We start from the raw sequence: 13,202 nt of genomic DNA, 5'->3' as shown, positions 1-13,202 counted from the left end.
GTGAGCGGATTTGGACTCCAGCTATATCTGGATTGCTACGTATTTGTGCCGCCAGTGGTTCGATGCATAAGGCGAACATCAAGGGCGATAGCGGGCATCCTTGTCTCGTACCACTTTTAATTTTAAACAGCTCATAGGGGAAGCCCTGGTGGATCACCCTCGCTGCTGGAGCTGTGTATAGCGCTTTTATTGCCCTTAGAATTTTATCCCCGAACCCGAATGCCCCAAGCGTGGACTCCAAGTATGGCCAGTCTATCCTGTCAAAGGCTTTCTCCGCGTCAAGGCTTAACACCAGGCCCTGGAACTTGTTGGCATTAACAAAGTCAATTATATCTACAATCCTTCTGGTATTGTCGGCCGCTTGTCTATCTCTAATAAAGCCAACCTGGTCCGGATGGATCAGCCTGGGCAGGATAGCACTTAATCTATTGGCCAGTAATTTAGAGTAAATCTTAACGTCTGAATTGATCAATGATATTGGCCTGTAACTTTGACAATTTGTGGGATCTTTGTCTTTCTTGTGAATCAAGGAGATCCCACCAGGACCCCATTAAATAACCTAAGCATGTGTGGGGCTAGGATGCCTATACATTTTTTGTAGTAAAGATTGGAGAACCCATCTGGGCCCGGGGCTTTAGAGGACTTCAAGTTTTTGACAACCTCTGTTAGTTCCTCTAGTGTGTAATCCCTCTGAATTGCCTCGCGCTCCAACCCGTTCAACCTTGGTAGTGCAGAGTCTGCTAAGAATTCATGCAACATACCGCTTGTCTTAGTATTAGGAGCCACCTTCTCCCCATTGTATAACTGTTCATAATAGGTTTTGAACTCTTCCACTATACGTTTGGGGTTAGAGGATATCTCCCATGTTTTTGTCCTAATTGCTTGTATGTTATAATTTGGTTGCCTATTGCGGAGTCTGTTGGCTTACATGGTGTCCGGCTTGTTGGCTTTCTCAAAAAATTTCCTCCGTGTCCAACTCAAGTCCTTCTCGGCCCGGGATGTGAGGAGGAGGTTAAGCTCAATCCTTACATCCTTCAGCTCCTTTAATGTGTCCCCTCTACCTAATCGGCTATGAAGTGCCGAGAGTTCATGTAACCTCTTATATAGCTGTGCCAATTTGGCGTCCTTTTGTTTCTTCCTCCTAGCTGCTATGCTTATCAGAACCCCCCTCATCGTGGCTTTATGAGCCTCCCACAACATTGTGTGGGATTCCACACTGCCCAAGTTAATTTGGTAGAACTGCATTATCTCCTCCCTGACCGACTGCGCTAGATCTGGTATCTTAATCAACGATTCATTAAGCTTCCAGTTTGCTCCCGGGCTAACCGGTCTAATTTGTGTGCATCGTAGCTCTATCGATGCATGATCCGACCATGAAATGTCATGTATTTTGGTGTCGGAGATCTGTGGAAGCATTCTACTCGAAACAAAGAAGTGGTCAATCCTACTGTAACTGTCATGGGGTTGTGAGTAAAATGAATAACTACGCTCGCCGGGGTGTTGTTCCCTCCAGATGTCTACCAGGCACTTCAATCCTTCTAGTAGAGGTCCGGTGCCTGCCTGTCTAGTTCTTTGCTGCTTCGCGGATTTATCTATCCGGGGGTCTATAGCTTTATTGAAGTCACCTGCTAAGATTACGTTCCCTTCTGCCCAACGCTGGAGTGTCAAGAAAAACGCATCAAAAAACTGAGGCTCGATTTCACATGGAGCGTAGATACAGGCCAACGTCACTCTACACTGCTGCAATAGCCCTACAAGAATCAGATATCTCCCCCCCAGTGTCCCGCTTCACTCTCTCTACCTGGAAGGGGAATTTGTTACTAAATATGATAGCGACCCCTTTTTTCTTTTCTGTAGCAGAGGATAGAAAGAACTGTCTATAGCCTTTATCTAGAAAAGTTGCGAGTTGGACCCACATCCCTGCCCCAGCAGCGCATGCCTACGGGTAGGATTGGTGGCAGTCCCCTGCCCACCCGCCGGCAGCCCCCTGCCCACCCGCCGGCAGCTATTGCCATTTTTCAACAAAACTTCTCTGAAACTCTAAGAAATCTAACTATACCTAATCACAAGTTTAACTGAGCTTATCATTAATGCCATAAAAAGCTAACTCAATTTAACTTATGCAACTAATTCGGAGTATACTATGTCTCTCCCTAGCGTGTGGTACCTAACTCTCTCTCCTCCCCCTAATGACCCCTTCTTCACCCTCCTTGACCTTTTCTTTCATCTTCTCCCCCCACCCTCTTGCTAGATTTAGTTGGGTGCACACCTCACTCCCTTAAGCTGCCTTCCCCTCTCCCCGCTTCCACTCTAGAACCTCGGAGTGGGGCACTCACTTCTCACCCTAATCTAATCGTGGGGTCTGTACATTGGTCCTTGTTCCTCCCCCCCCCTGCTTCCCCCTCATCTCCTCTCCCCGACAGCGGAATTCGCGCACGTCCGCCGGGGAGTACTTGTCCAGTTCCGGCGCTTCACTTCCGGCGAATTGCTGTCGCTTCCACCGCGTCATCTGGCTCTCTCCCCCTGACGTCATCAAGGTAGGCTCGGTCGGAGGCCGTCCACAGGCAGCGATGGGTGTAGCTGAGGGCAGGCTCGGCAGGCGCTCCACTTCTTCGCGCCGAAACTGCCTCCGCCATGGTTTCTGGCGCGCTTTTCCCTCTTCTTCACGGGGTGAGTCTCGCAGTCATTCTGGGGTCTTTTTCTTGTTGTTGGCTCCCTGGACTGGGTGACATTTCCACCACTAATGGAGCATCGTATCTTCTGGCAGGGGGATATGTCCACAGACACAGCTTCACGGGCAAGGCACGGGCAAGGCAATTTCTCCAACTTTATGACATCCACCGAACTGTAACTATATACAACGACCCAGTGTGGCTGTCCCTTTAAGATTTAATTGGCACTCGCCCCCGCTTTCTCCTTCCTTTTTTCGGCTGGCATGGTCAAAGTCTCCCAGTCTGATGATCTTGGAGGACGTGTCTCTGGGCTCCCCGAGTACGTAACCTTTTCTGCAATTCCCAGTTTTTTAAGGAATGCTGCCCCCTCTGGAAGGTGTTTAAGAACATGGGACCGGCTATTTTTCACCACCACGAGGGCGAATGGGAAGGCCCATCTGTATCGGATGTCCTTGTCCCTCAGTAGCTTAGTAATAGGCTGCAGAGCCCTCCTTCTGGCCAGGGTTATTGGAGAGATGTCCTGGAATATAGACATATTTATTCCCTCATACAATACAGTTGGGGTCGCCCTTGTTCTCCTCCTCCTTGGTCTTGTAATGATGGAGCCGGAGGATCACATCTCTTGGGGGGTTGTTGGGCAGCGGCCGGGACCTCAGGGCCCGGTGGCAGTGGTCCATGAGCAATTCTGCCTCTGACTTGCCCGGAATTATGGTGTTCATCCACCGGTTTATCATAACCTCAGGGTCCTGGATCTCTTCAGGGATCCCCCTTATGTTCACATTATTGCGCCGGTCCCTGTTCTCACTATCCTCGTGCCTTTCCTCCAGCTCGGCAACCCTTGTTTCTAGAGCCCCCATCCTCGTATTTGCCTCCTGGTGGCACTTGGTGCTTTCCTCCATTCTTTCCTCCAGTTCATTGGTGCGGGTGCCAATATTGAGGATATCCCTCCGAAGGCTTTCTACTTCCCCTCTAAAAAATATGTCATTAGGTCCGTTAGGAGCTGGGCTATCTCCTTTATGGTTCCTGGGTGCTCCGCTGCGGTTCCCTCCATCTCCGGAGCGGAATCGGTATCCGAGACCGCCAGGTTCTCCTCAGCCCTTGCCTTGCCGGACCCCATAAAGTACGAGCGCACATCTATTTTCCGCTTGTTTTTTTTGCCTCGTCGTTGCCATCCTCATTTGTTTAATATTGTTTTGTTTAGTATTATTTCTCAGGCTGTTAACTGTGAAAGATTAACTGCTGAGTTTTGTTTTTACTATCTTTTTATTGCTATAATTGCCGGCGGTTAGCAGAGCCTTTAAGTTAAGCCTCCATCCCCGTTCCCGTCGCGCATGCGCCTCCGTGAATGACGTTTGTTATGTATTATAATGTAACAAGCATTTTTTGTTTCTATAACAACAATTTACAAAGTCCCATCAGCTTCCTCTTCTGAAACAAGCTGTGCACACCCCTTTATGAGCCCTGCCCTCTCTCTAGCAGTGCACCAATTGTATCTAGTGACTGCCTGGTCACATGATCTTCCCCACAGAACTTTGCATCTTTGGTCCTTTCCTGCTGCACTGACAGCAATTTAGTGAACCCCCGAGCCAATCGATCACAGGAGAACGGATTGATCAGCAACTTTGCTAATTACTTATCATTGTGTGGATTGTATTGATGCACATATTAAAGGGGAAAAAAACAGCAGCTTGGACTGCCGCGTTTATAGATTTCACTTTTCTTAAAAAGTGCGTGGGTGTAATTTTGTTCATGATTTCTCCTTAAGGTGATTTTTTTGCTTTGTTTTTATCCAACAGGACGTTTCCGATCAGAGGATTTCAGATTTATGATGGACCAATTCATCTTACAAAGAGCACTTTTAAAAACTTTGTGCCGACGCCTGACAGATTCACCAGTGCTATCGGCTTCCTTATGAAAAACCCCTGGCAGCTCACCCCAAGAAACAATGTTTCATTCCTGAAATTTGGAGCCAACGTAAGTTCATAATGATGTGTGCAGGTACAAACAGAAATACTGGGAAGAAAATCTAAAAGGAGAAAAATAGTGTGAAGTGATAAAATATGTGAATACAAGAAAACCCAATTGGCTCCAATTGGATTGATTTCAATCACTATTTTACCATTCTTTATTCACATTTTTGCAATTGAATTTGGTTTTATTCCCATAATTCATCACTTCTCACGATTTTGCACTTTTATGTTTTCTTCCATGTTTTGCATCCATAGCAGCAAGGCATTGTGGGGCATGACTTTGGAAGTTTCCGTAGTAATTGACAACTGTATCACCCTGCTGTCTGCACAAACTGAGGTGCCATTTTGGGGCCTTATTAAACATGTGCCCCCCCCACCCACCCCCTCCCCTAAGTTCAGGACACTACACCGCCTGGGATTGGTTACAAAATGTTGCTATCAATGTTTTGATGAGCAGGCAATAAGTTTTAGTAAATAGGGGTTCACAGAACAATATATTTTCTAGCAGAGGGTATATTATGTAAAAAAGGTTAGGAACGACTGATAATGGGATGCATCAGTAATCGCAACTCTTACCGGCATTATCCTTTTGTGGTTGCAGGTATGATGGATGCAATGCTATGGAAATGTTACATGCAAAAAAGCAGAGCTGTTTTCTTAAAATATTTGCAAGACTATTTTTCTTTTAGTAAAACTTAAATACCTACAATGCATTACTTGGTATCTGCTTTCATAATGTAGCAAGGGCTATGAATGCATCATTGTTTCATAAAAATTGTTTCCTAATGGCAGCCATGTAGCTTCCTAGACCCAAAGTAGGCTGTAAAACAAATATAATAGTGTAGTTTAGGTATCCAAACCATATAAGGAATATAATCATTATGATCTGGTCATATTTTTTTCCCTGAAAATAATGTTTACATATTATTGAATCTGTACTTTTAATGATCTTTCATAATGAACCACTTTACTGGGAACCAGTAATACATTGCTTTCTCTTTGGCAGCAAATAGGTTAATATAAGCAGCTTGATAAGTACAGTAGTTTCCTGAGTCATCCTGGCCTAACGACATGGGATTTCAATTATCCTGTGATTATTTCCAGAAGATCAAACATTTAAAGCAGCACATGTCAGATGACTTCAGATGTAGAAGGAATAAAGACCAAATGATAAAGCAAAACATCATCCAACGTCATTATATGCCAGCAGCTAGCATGATTGTTCAATGTAGTTGTTCATAGCAAAGTCAGCGATGTTATATACAGTAGCACAACCTACATGTGCATTCTTTCATTAATACCTCCGCAGAGATACTCTATTTGATATCTGTATGATATAAACACACAATTTCTGGGATGTTTGTTTGGGGATGTTGGTTATTCTGCATTATCATGCAGTTGATCTCAGAACAGTTCGGAATCGTCCAGGGTGGTGCTGAGCTGGTGGGCGCGCTCACACTGGCCGCGATGAAACACATTGCAGCAATGTGTGTGGCCAGCGTGAGCAAGCGCCTGCTCGGCGCTCAGAGCAAGCAAATTTGAATTTGCCGATCGCAAGCGCGTCACGTGAGCGGTTCGCACAATGAGGGCGAACCAGCTCTGTGATGTCGTGGCCACGCCCCCAGGTGAGAGCGCACCTAGCTGAATCGCCCGGCCGAGCAGGGCGCAGCGCACGAGCGCCAGCGCGCCCATTACCTGCCTGGCCACAGCCGTAACTGCCCATGCTTAGAGCAGCCACGTTACCCCTAGTGCAGATTACCTGTGCTGAGCACCCTCACACACTAACTCAAGTGAGGGGAGGGGAGCTAGATGAGCAGTTCATTCATTCAATGTTTCTTCTTAATAACATGTAGGTGGTATCAATACGTTATTGCATAATCATACTTGGGTGAGCTATTTTCCTTGGGCTATATCTTTAAGACTTGCTTTCACATATTTTTGTTATTACACAGCTGTGTGGACATACCAGCGTATGGACCACAAGGATGACATTTGTGGGGGAGAAGGGGGAGGGGTGGAGGGTGAGACTTGCTACATATCCTGTCACATGTGGCTATTGTAAAAACAAAACTCTGCAAAAGAGGTTCACTACAAACCCTTCACCCCCTGAGCCCTAGTTTCACTGAATAGATAGTGTTTAACAAGACAAGTTAATAATTTGGGATTTAAAAAGGTAGAAATATGTTCCAATAATACAATACACCAGTGGTTCTCATAGTTTTTTTTAAACAGGGGCACCCCTGAAAGATTGCTTAAATCTTGTGGGCACCCATGCTGTTGAGACCTCTCTCTTTCCCTCCTCGCTTACATGTAACACACTCACCCTCCTTTTCACATGCACACCCTCTTCTTACACACTTCACATTCACCCATAAACAACATGCTTCTCCTTTTACTCAACACACACATCCTTTTACTCAACACACACTACACATTTACCCCCCCCCTTCTCTTACTTACACAACACATCTTCCCTCACTCCACGCAAAGCACTCGCCTCCCTCCTCCCCGCACAAAGCAATCACACACGCCTTCCCACTCTAAGCCCTGACTCCTTCATTCCTACCTTCCTACACACCTAAAATATGTCAGGTGCTCAGGGAATGCGCCATGCTCACTCTGGAGATGGAAAGGCTTCTCTTTCTCACCTCTGGGCCTGGCTGTAAGACGAGAGACGGCTCGCAGCCTCTACATCTCCAGGCAGCGGCTGACGTGTCCGCTGTGCAGCCAGTAGAGTTATTCCTTGGGGCCGCAGCACTCTTGGCAGAGGGTCATAGCATGCCAAGGTTTCCCAGAACCCTGGTTCTGGAACACTGCTTTATGCTATTGAGCTTTAACATAGAGGGGTGTATGCATCAAGAAAGTGGTTTGTGCTGACACATTTGCGTTTTAAAGCCAATTAGCATTTATTTTTGTCGGAAATGCAGCATATTAAGAGTATTTCTACTTTTGCAGCATTTGTCATTTACCACTCTAGTACTCTGCTAAAAAAAGACTCCTTTAAAGTGATGGGGGGGAATATTCATTTAACCCTCAGAGGGTATAGCCCCTCCGGCACTCACGATAACGTGATCGCTCCGTCACTGATGATTGCGCTCTGGAGCGCACAATACGATCTCCTGCACAAAAACGAGCAGGGCCTTCATGCACGTAGCAACGACATCATAAGGCCCCTGGAGTGCCAGACTCGATGACGTAGTTGCTACATTCGTAGGGCACACAAAGAGTTAAAGTGATGGAGAAAAAGGTTATGAGTAGTAACGTAAATCCGAACATTTCCAAAGCCTAGATCTGCGCCAACTTGCAAATGCAGCTCTACGTTAACCTCTACCCACCTTCAGAAATGTCTCAAATGGTACAACTAAGAATACTAAATAGGCAGCTGGTCAAAGTTATATTTCCGCTCTTTTGATGAATAGGGGTGTAGCCAGGTCCCCCTCTTGTCTCTGGGCTGCGCAAGGGGGAGAGCTGCAGGACAGCTCCGTGGGAGGTTGCGGCTGTGTGCGGGGGCTGCTGGTGGGGTGACAGAGTCGCCGGAGCTCCGCAGTGGTACCTAATAGAGGGTGCCGCCATCTTGTAGTCTGTCACGCATGCGTATTGTAGCCTCGCATGTGCGCAGTGCTAAATAGTGCGGCGACCATTAGGAATAGGCTTAGCAAGGAGACTACAAGTTCCAGCAGCCTCGTGGCCTGCTAGACATGTGTTGCAGGAGGACCAATAGGGCTCCTGGAGGCGTGGAGGTGAGATGTAGATACATTTGGCTCTCTAAAATTGTTAATTACTGGAGTTTAACACTAAGACACCACGCCAGTCGGAAGCAGGACAGCAAGGGGATAGGTAAGGTCCAGGAGAAGAGCTCCACTGGCGTAGTATGATATCCAGGATACCCTTTAGGTCTCAGCTAGATCCCATCAATATTAGCTTGTGCGCTGTAGGGAAGGCAGAGATGCTCCCCATAGCCCATTTGTGTTAGTCAGCACATCTGTGATGGACGCATGTGGTGTGCTCGGCCTGCGTCTGGGACCAGACCAGACCATCAACCCAGAGACTATCCTAAGGTGGGACCCTCCAACCAGACACCACCCTACGCGGAGACGGATCTTCGGTGGACAGACAGATCGGCTGTTTTTAGTACCTAGCGGCACCCGGGGGCTTGAGCACCCGGACAGGTATATCTATAAGTGCACCAACAATTCACGTGGACAGCGCTGTCACACACTTGGGGTGGGATTGGCTATTGTGGCATGGACACTGGGACACTGGTGCCCCTGCACCCATGTACTGTGGGGATATTCCTCAGGTCGGTGTACTTATATACTGTATTGTTATGTGCCGTGTTGCAATGTTCCTGGTATTAGTACTGTCCAGTAAATACTGTTACATAAACTCTTGTGTGCAATTACTGGCTGTATTGTCTTGGGAGGGGCTATCCCACTGTGTGAGGATCCTTCCCAGGTGGTGGTGCTGTTGGTATACTCGTTACACACACCCCAGGCTCCCAGTGTTTGCCACTCAGGTAATAGCATTACCGGTAGTCTTCCTTAGTGACAGGATAAAGGGGCTACAGGGGCATATGCCTCAAACACCAGTAGAGGTTAGGGCAGGGGTGCGCAAACTGGGGATCGTAAGATTTTTGGGGGGGAGACGTGGCGCTTACAAAGGCCCCACGCTCTTCCCCAAGGCATTTAAATTAAATAGAGGGGGGACCGCACGAGGTCTCTGTAACTCACTTACCGTGATTCAGCTGGCTTCGGGTGATGCGTTGCCATGGCAACGTGGCATAATATGACAGGATGTCACATGACCCCGCGCTGTCATTTGGGGCTGGTACTAAGGTTAGCAGGGACACCAGCACTGGGGGTAAGCTGTCAAGGGGGCGCAGCACCAGAGGTTTGCGCAGCCCTGGGGTAGGGCACACGATCCGGTGTTCACTCCCATTCAAGACCTTGCGAGTTAACACCGGATTTGGTTCACTAACTCTTACTGGCACTTAATGAATCTGCCCCATAGAGACTAATATTCATTTTACGTGACCCAACAGTATGTTTGAATGCCTTCGATTCTTGGAGCAGAGATTTTGGGGTTCTTTGTCAGTGCATGAAACGATTATTTTTAAAACCACATATTTTCTAAATAGTAGTAACATAAAGCTGCCTCATCGTAGACCAACGCAGACACCTGAAAACGCAGCAACGAAGATTAATACATATACAAAATCTCGACACTGCGACAAAAAGGATTTAAAAGAGCTACCCTAGCAAGAAATGTGTGCATTTTTTTTCCTTAATCCAGTTCATAGATCCCGGGGTGGACCATGAGGTAAATAGGGATACAATATAATCACCAGTAGTTCTCCTTATTTGTAGTTTTCTTGTCAAAACCGGCACAACAAAAATACAAATCTCTCTGAAACTGGGGAAGATGTAAATAAAAGGAAGTTCCCATACGGGAAGAATGCTGCTTTAAATTTTGCCGTTAATACTTTGAGGCCAGAATGTTGTACTTTGCTGCCTAATCGCCTAGATAGAAAATTGTCTTCAAAGAAAATATGGAATCCTTGGACATGATCCAGGAATTTAGCAAGAAGAAATCTGCAACTAAACCGACAATAGCTCTCTTGATTTCATTTGCGATTCCTTTGTGTATTTAAACACCCGTCTGAGCAACTGTTTCCAATGTAAAAGATTTTGGAGGTAAAAACAAACGTGTCTTCACTTAAAATGCAATCAGTTACTGTTAGAACGTATAAGTTATAGCTTATTTCCCAGTTATTTCAAAATACTGTAGACTAATTTGAATATACAAAGTATATGCAAATGCTTTCAATGATCAGATTTCCCAGGTATCTCGGGTTCACAGGTATCGCTTCACGTGTTGTATAGATGACTGTTTTGGTAGGTACAGAAGTTGTGTCCTCTACTGTTATTATAACTCTGTGCCCAGGAGATACTCTGAAACGAGACGTAACTCTCAATGTGTTACTTCCTGGTAAAACATTTTTATAACTAAAAATAAATAAAAGAAGCCCCCTTTACCTCTCTCATGGCCTTCCCACATCTGTCTGCTTTGATCAGTGACAACATTGGCATGTCACTGTCAAATAAAACTTGTTTTAATGTCCCATTTTTGTTTTTCCTCCAGGTTTCACTGAAAGCTTTTTTTGGCCGACCTGGGCCCTGGTTTGAAGACGGCGATCTGGATGGGGACAAAAGTTCTATATTTCATGATACAGATGGTTCTGTTACTGATTTTAATGACAGTTATGTGGCCCGGATAGACAATTACTTGGTCAGGCACCCAAACTGTGTCAATGTTACAGAATGGAATGGAATCATCTGCAGTGGCACTTATGCGCAGGTTCGATATGTCCAGGTTTCTAAATGGCATATATATTTTTTTAAATATGTCATGTTCTCAATGTAAAAGTGAAATGTTAGAAATGTTAATTTGTATATGTGTATATATATATATATATATACAGTGGTTGACAAATCACCAAAAAATCTACTCGCCACACAAAAAAATCTACTCGCCACCTAGTACCAAACGTGTGCTGCTTGGGCCAATATTTACTCGCCCGGGGATTAAATCCACTCGCCCGGGGCGAGCAAATGTATAGGTTTGTCGAACACTGTATATATATATATAAATATATATTATATTTACTGTATTTATTAATTTTCAGCCTCCTCCATAGGAATCAATCAATTTGAAGCACCCTTTTAGGGTTTATTCCCTTACCATCCTCCATAGGAATAACTAAGAACGTTTGCCTGTTGCATAAAGCGGACTATACATATCCAAGACATATTCTGCCAAGTTAATGTCAGATATCTGTTTTTTGGCCAAGTTTCAAGCTTTCTAAATATAGTATTGAGCTTCTTCTTAAATTAGGATTCATTATAGTAGATCAAGTGCAAAATTATTTCTTGAACCCTAAACATGTAATTATAAGGAGATGGTCCACAATCTTTTTTTTTTTTTTTTTTTTTTTTTTTAACTTCATATGCCACAAACGCCTAGTTTTTTTCTGTTTGGTATGACAAACAATATGCAACGAGGTTATGATGTAGAAAAATACAAAATATATTGTATTTTATTTTTAACACAGTTATGCTGCTCAAGTATAACTTAAAAGTACTTGGTCTTTCAGTAGGTCTCCAGGTTTTTAACAATGTAATAGGTTTACAAGAATGTAGTTCTTTGGAAGTGCATAACTGAAAGGAACATGTATGATTTATTTTTTACATTACAGATTATTCATTTTGATGGTCTAATAATGACTCCAACATTGGTGCAATAATATTATTACATCTGTTTCAATGCATCATACATAATACTTTTGAACGAGTATTACCTTCCCAGTGTACTATGCAATCATGCTCAAAGAAGTATGCTGTACACAATTAGAATAGTTTAGTTTGTGAAGCATTGAGTATTTATAACCACATCAAGTCTAATTGAAAGCAATGCCACTTGAAGGTCAAATTTAAAGATTCTTAACCCTGTTATGAAAGTGGGATCTGGAGGGAACAATTATGCTTTCAAAAATGGTCTTTTAACCCCACTGATGAGGTTGTGATCCTTATGACAGAAATTATAAGCATGTAAACATTACATCGTTCTTTAAATATTCAGATCTGTAGTCATTGTACTGTGGTGTTAATGTCATGACATTGACAGTATTATATATATTTTTTCAATTAAAGCACCTGTTAGAACTGCATAGTTTATGTACAGTACGTTTAGTGCTGTATTGCATTTATGTGAGTCATAGTAAGTATGCATTTAATTTGCAATAGTGCTGATTGCACGTAATCTCCTATTAATATCCTTGATTGTTTTTTCCTTCTTACAACAGTGCCAATCAGAGCTTAAAGAATAACCCCCATTGACTTCTATGATGCATAGCTTGTCATTTCCTATAATGTTATCTTTGACTGTGCCCTATAACCCTAGCATAGATTTTGTACTTAGCATTGCATGGAATTTTTATTTAAACTCATGTTTAAACTCACGCACTCCTTTCCTCCCAAGGTCTATATTCAGACATGGAACCCACAGAATCTCACAATGACCATTACAAGGGATGAGTACCCATCCAAGCCCATGGCACTTCGCGGAATCAACCAGAAGGCTCCATTCCAACAATATCAGCCAGTGGTGATGCTACAGAAAGGATACACCATCCATTGGAATGGACAGGCTCCACAAACCACCTACCTTTATCTCATAAACTTTGACAAGTAAGCTGCGGCTCCTGGACACATTCTGTTTTAATGAAAACATGGTAGAGAATAAATAAAACTGATGGGATTGTTCAGTAAAATGTAGGGTAATAGTATGAGCAATAAAGTATCCAAGTGAATCCAACACTAAATACTGTATAATAACACTAAGTTGAATTTTTGGTGGTACGTTTTAAAGTAGTATTGCAAGTACACACTAATCCACATTTCATTTTGATGCCATTAAAAGACTACAGTAAGTGTTCCACAGTTTGTGCAATTTGAGTCAGTGCTCATTTTCAAACAAAGGTTATGGAATATTTGAATTCCTA

General features: G+C 44.1%; 1 protein-coding gene across 2 annotated transcripts in view; it reads left to right on the top strand.

Annotated features, from left to right (window-relative positions):
* CEMIP2 (cell migration inducing hyaluronidase 2) overlaps positions 1 to 13,202 on the top strand; it is a 103,505-nt gene that overhangs the window by 69,454 nt on the left and 20,849 nt on the right. For both annotated transcript variants that reach the window (XM_075597985.1, XM_075597995.1), the window contains exons 16-18: positions 4,469 to 4,646; positions 10,784 to 10,999; positions 12,680 to 12,888. In XM_075597985.1, the coding sequence (XP_075454100.1) occupies positions 4,469 to 4,646; positions 10,784 to 10,999; positions 12,680 to 12,888 (603 nt within the window). The remainder of the gene's footprint in view (positions 1 to 4,468; positions 4,647 to 10,783; positions 11,000 to 12,679; positions 12,889 to 13,202) is intronic.

The sequence above is a fragment of the Ascaphus truei genome, chromosome 1 (assembly GCF_040206685.1).
Source record: "Ascaphus truei isolate aAscTru1 chromosome 1, aAscTru1.hap1, whole genome shotgun sequence".
Lineage (NCBI taxonomy): Eukaryota > Metazoa > Chordata > Amphibia > Anura > Ascaphidae > Ascaphus > Ascaphus truei.
The sequence above is the reverse complement of the archived record's forward strand: the minus strand, read 5'-3'. Positions and strand labels throughout refer to the sequence as shown.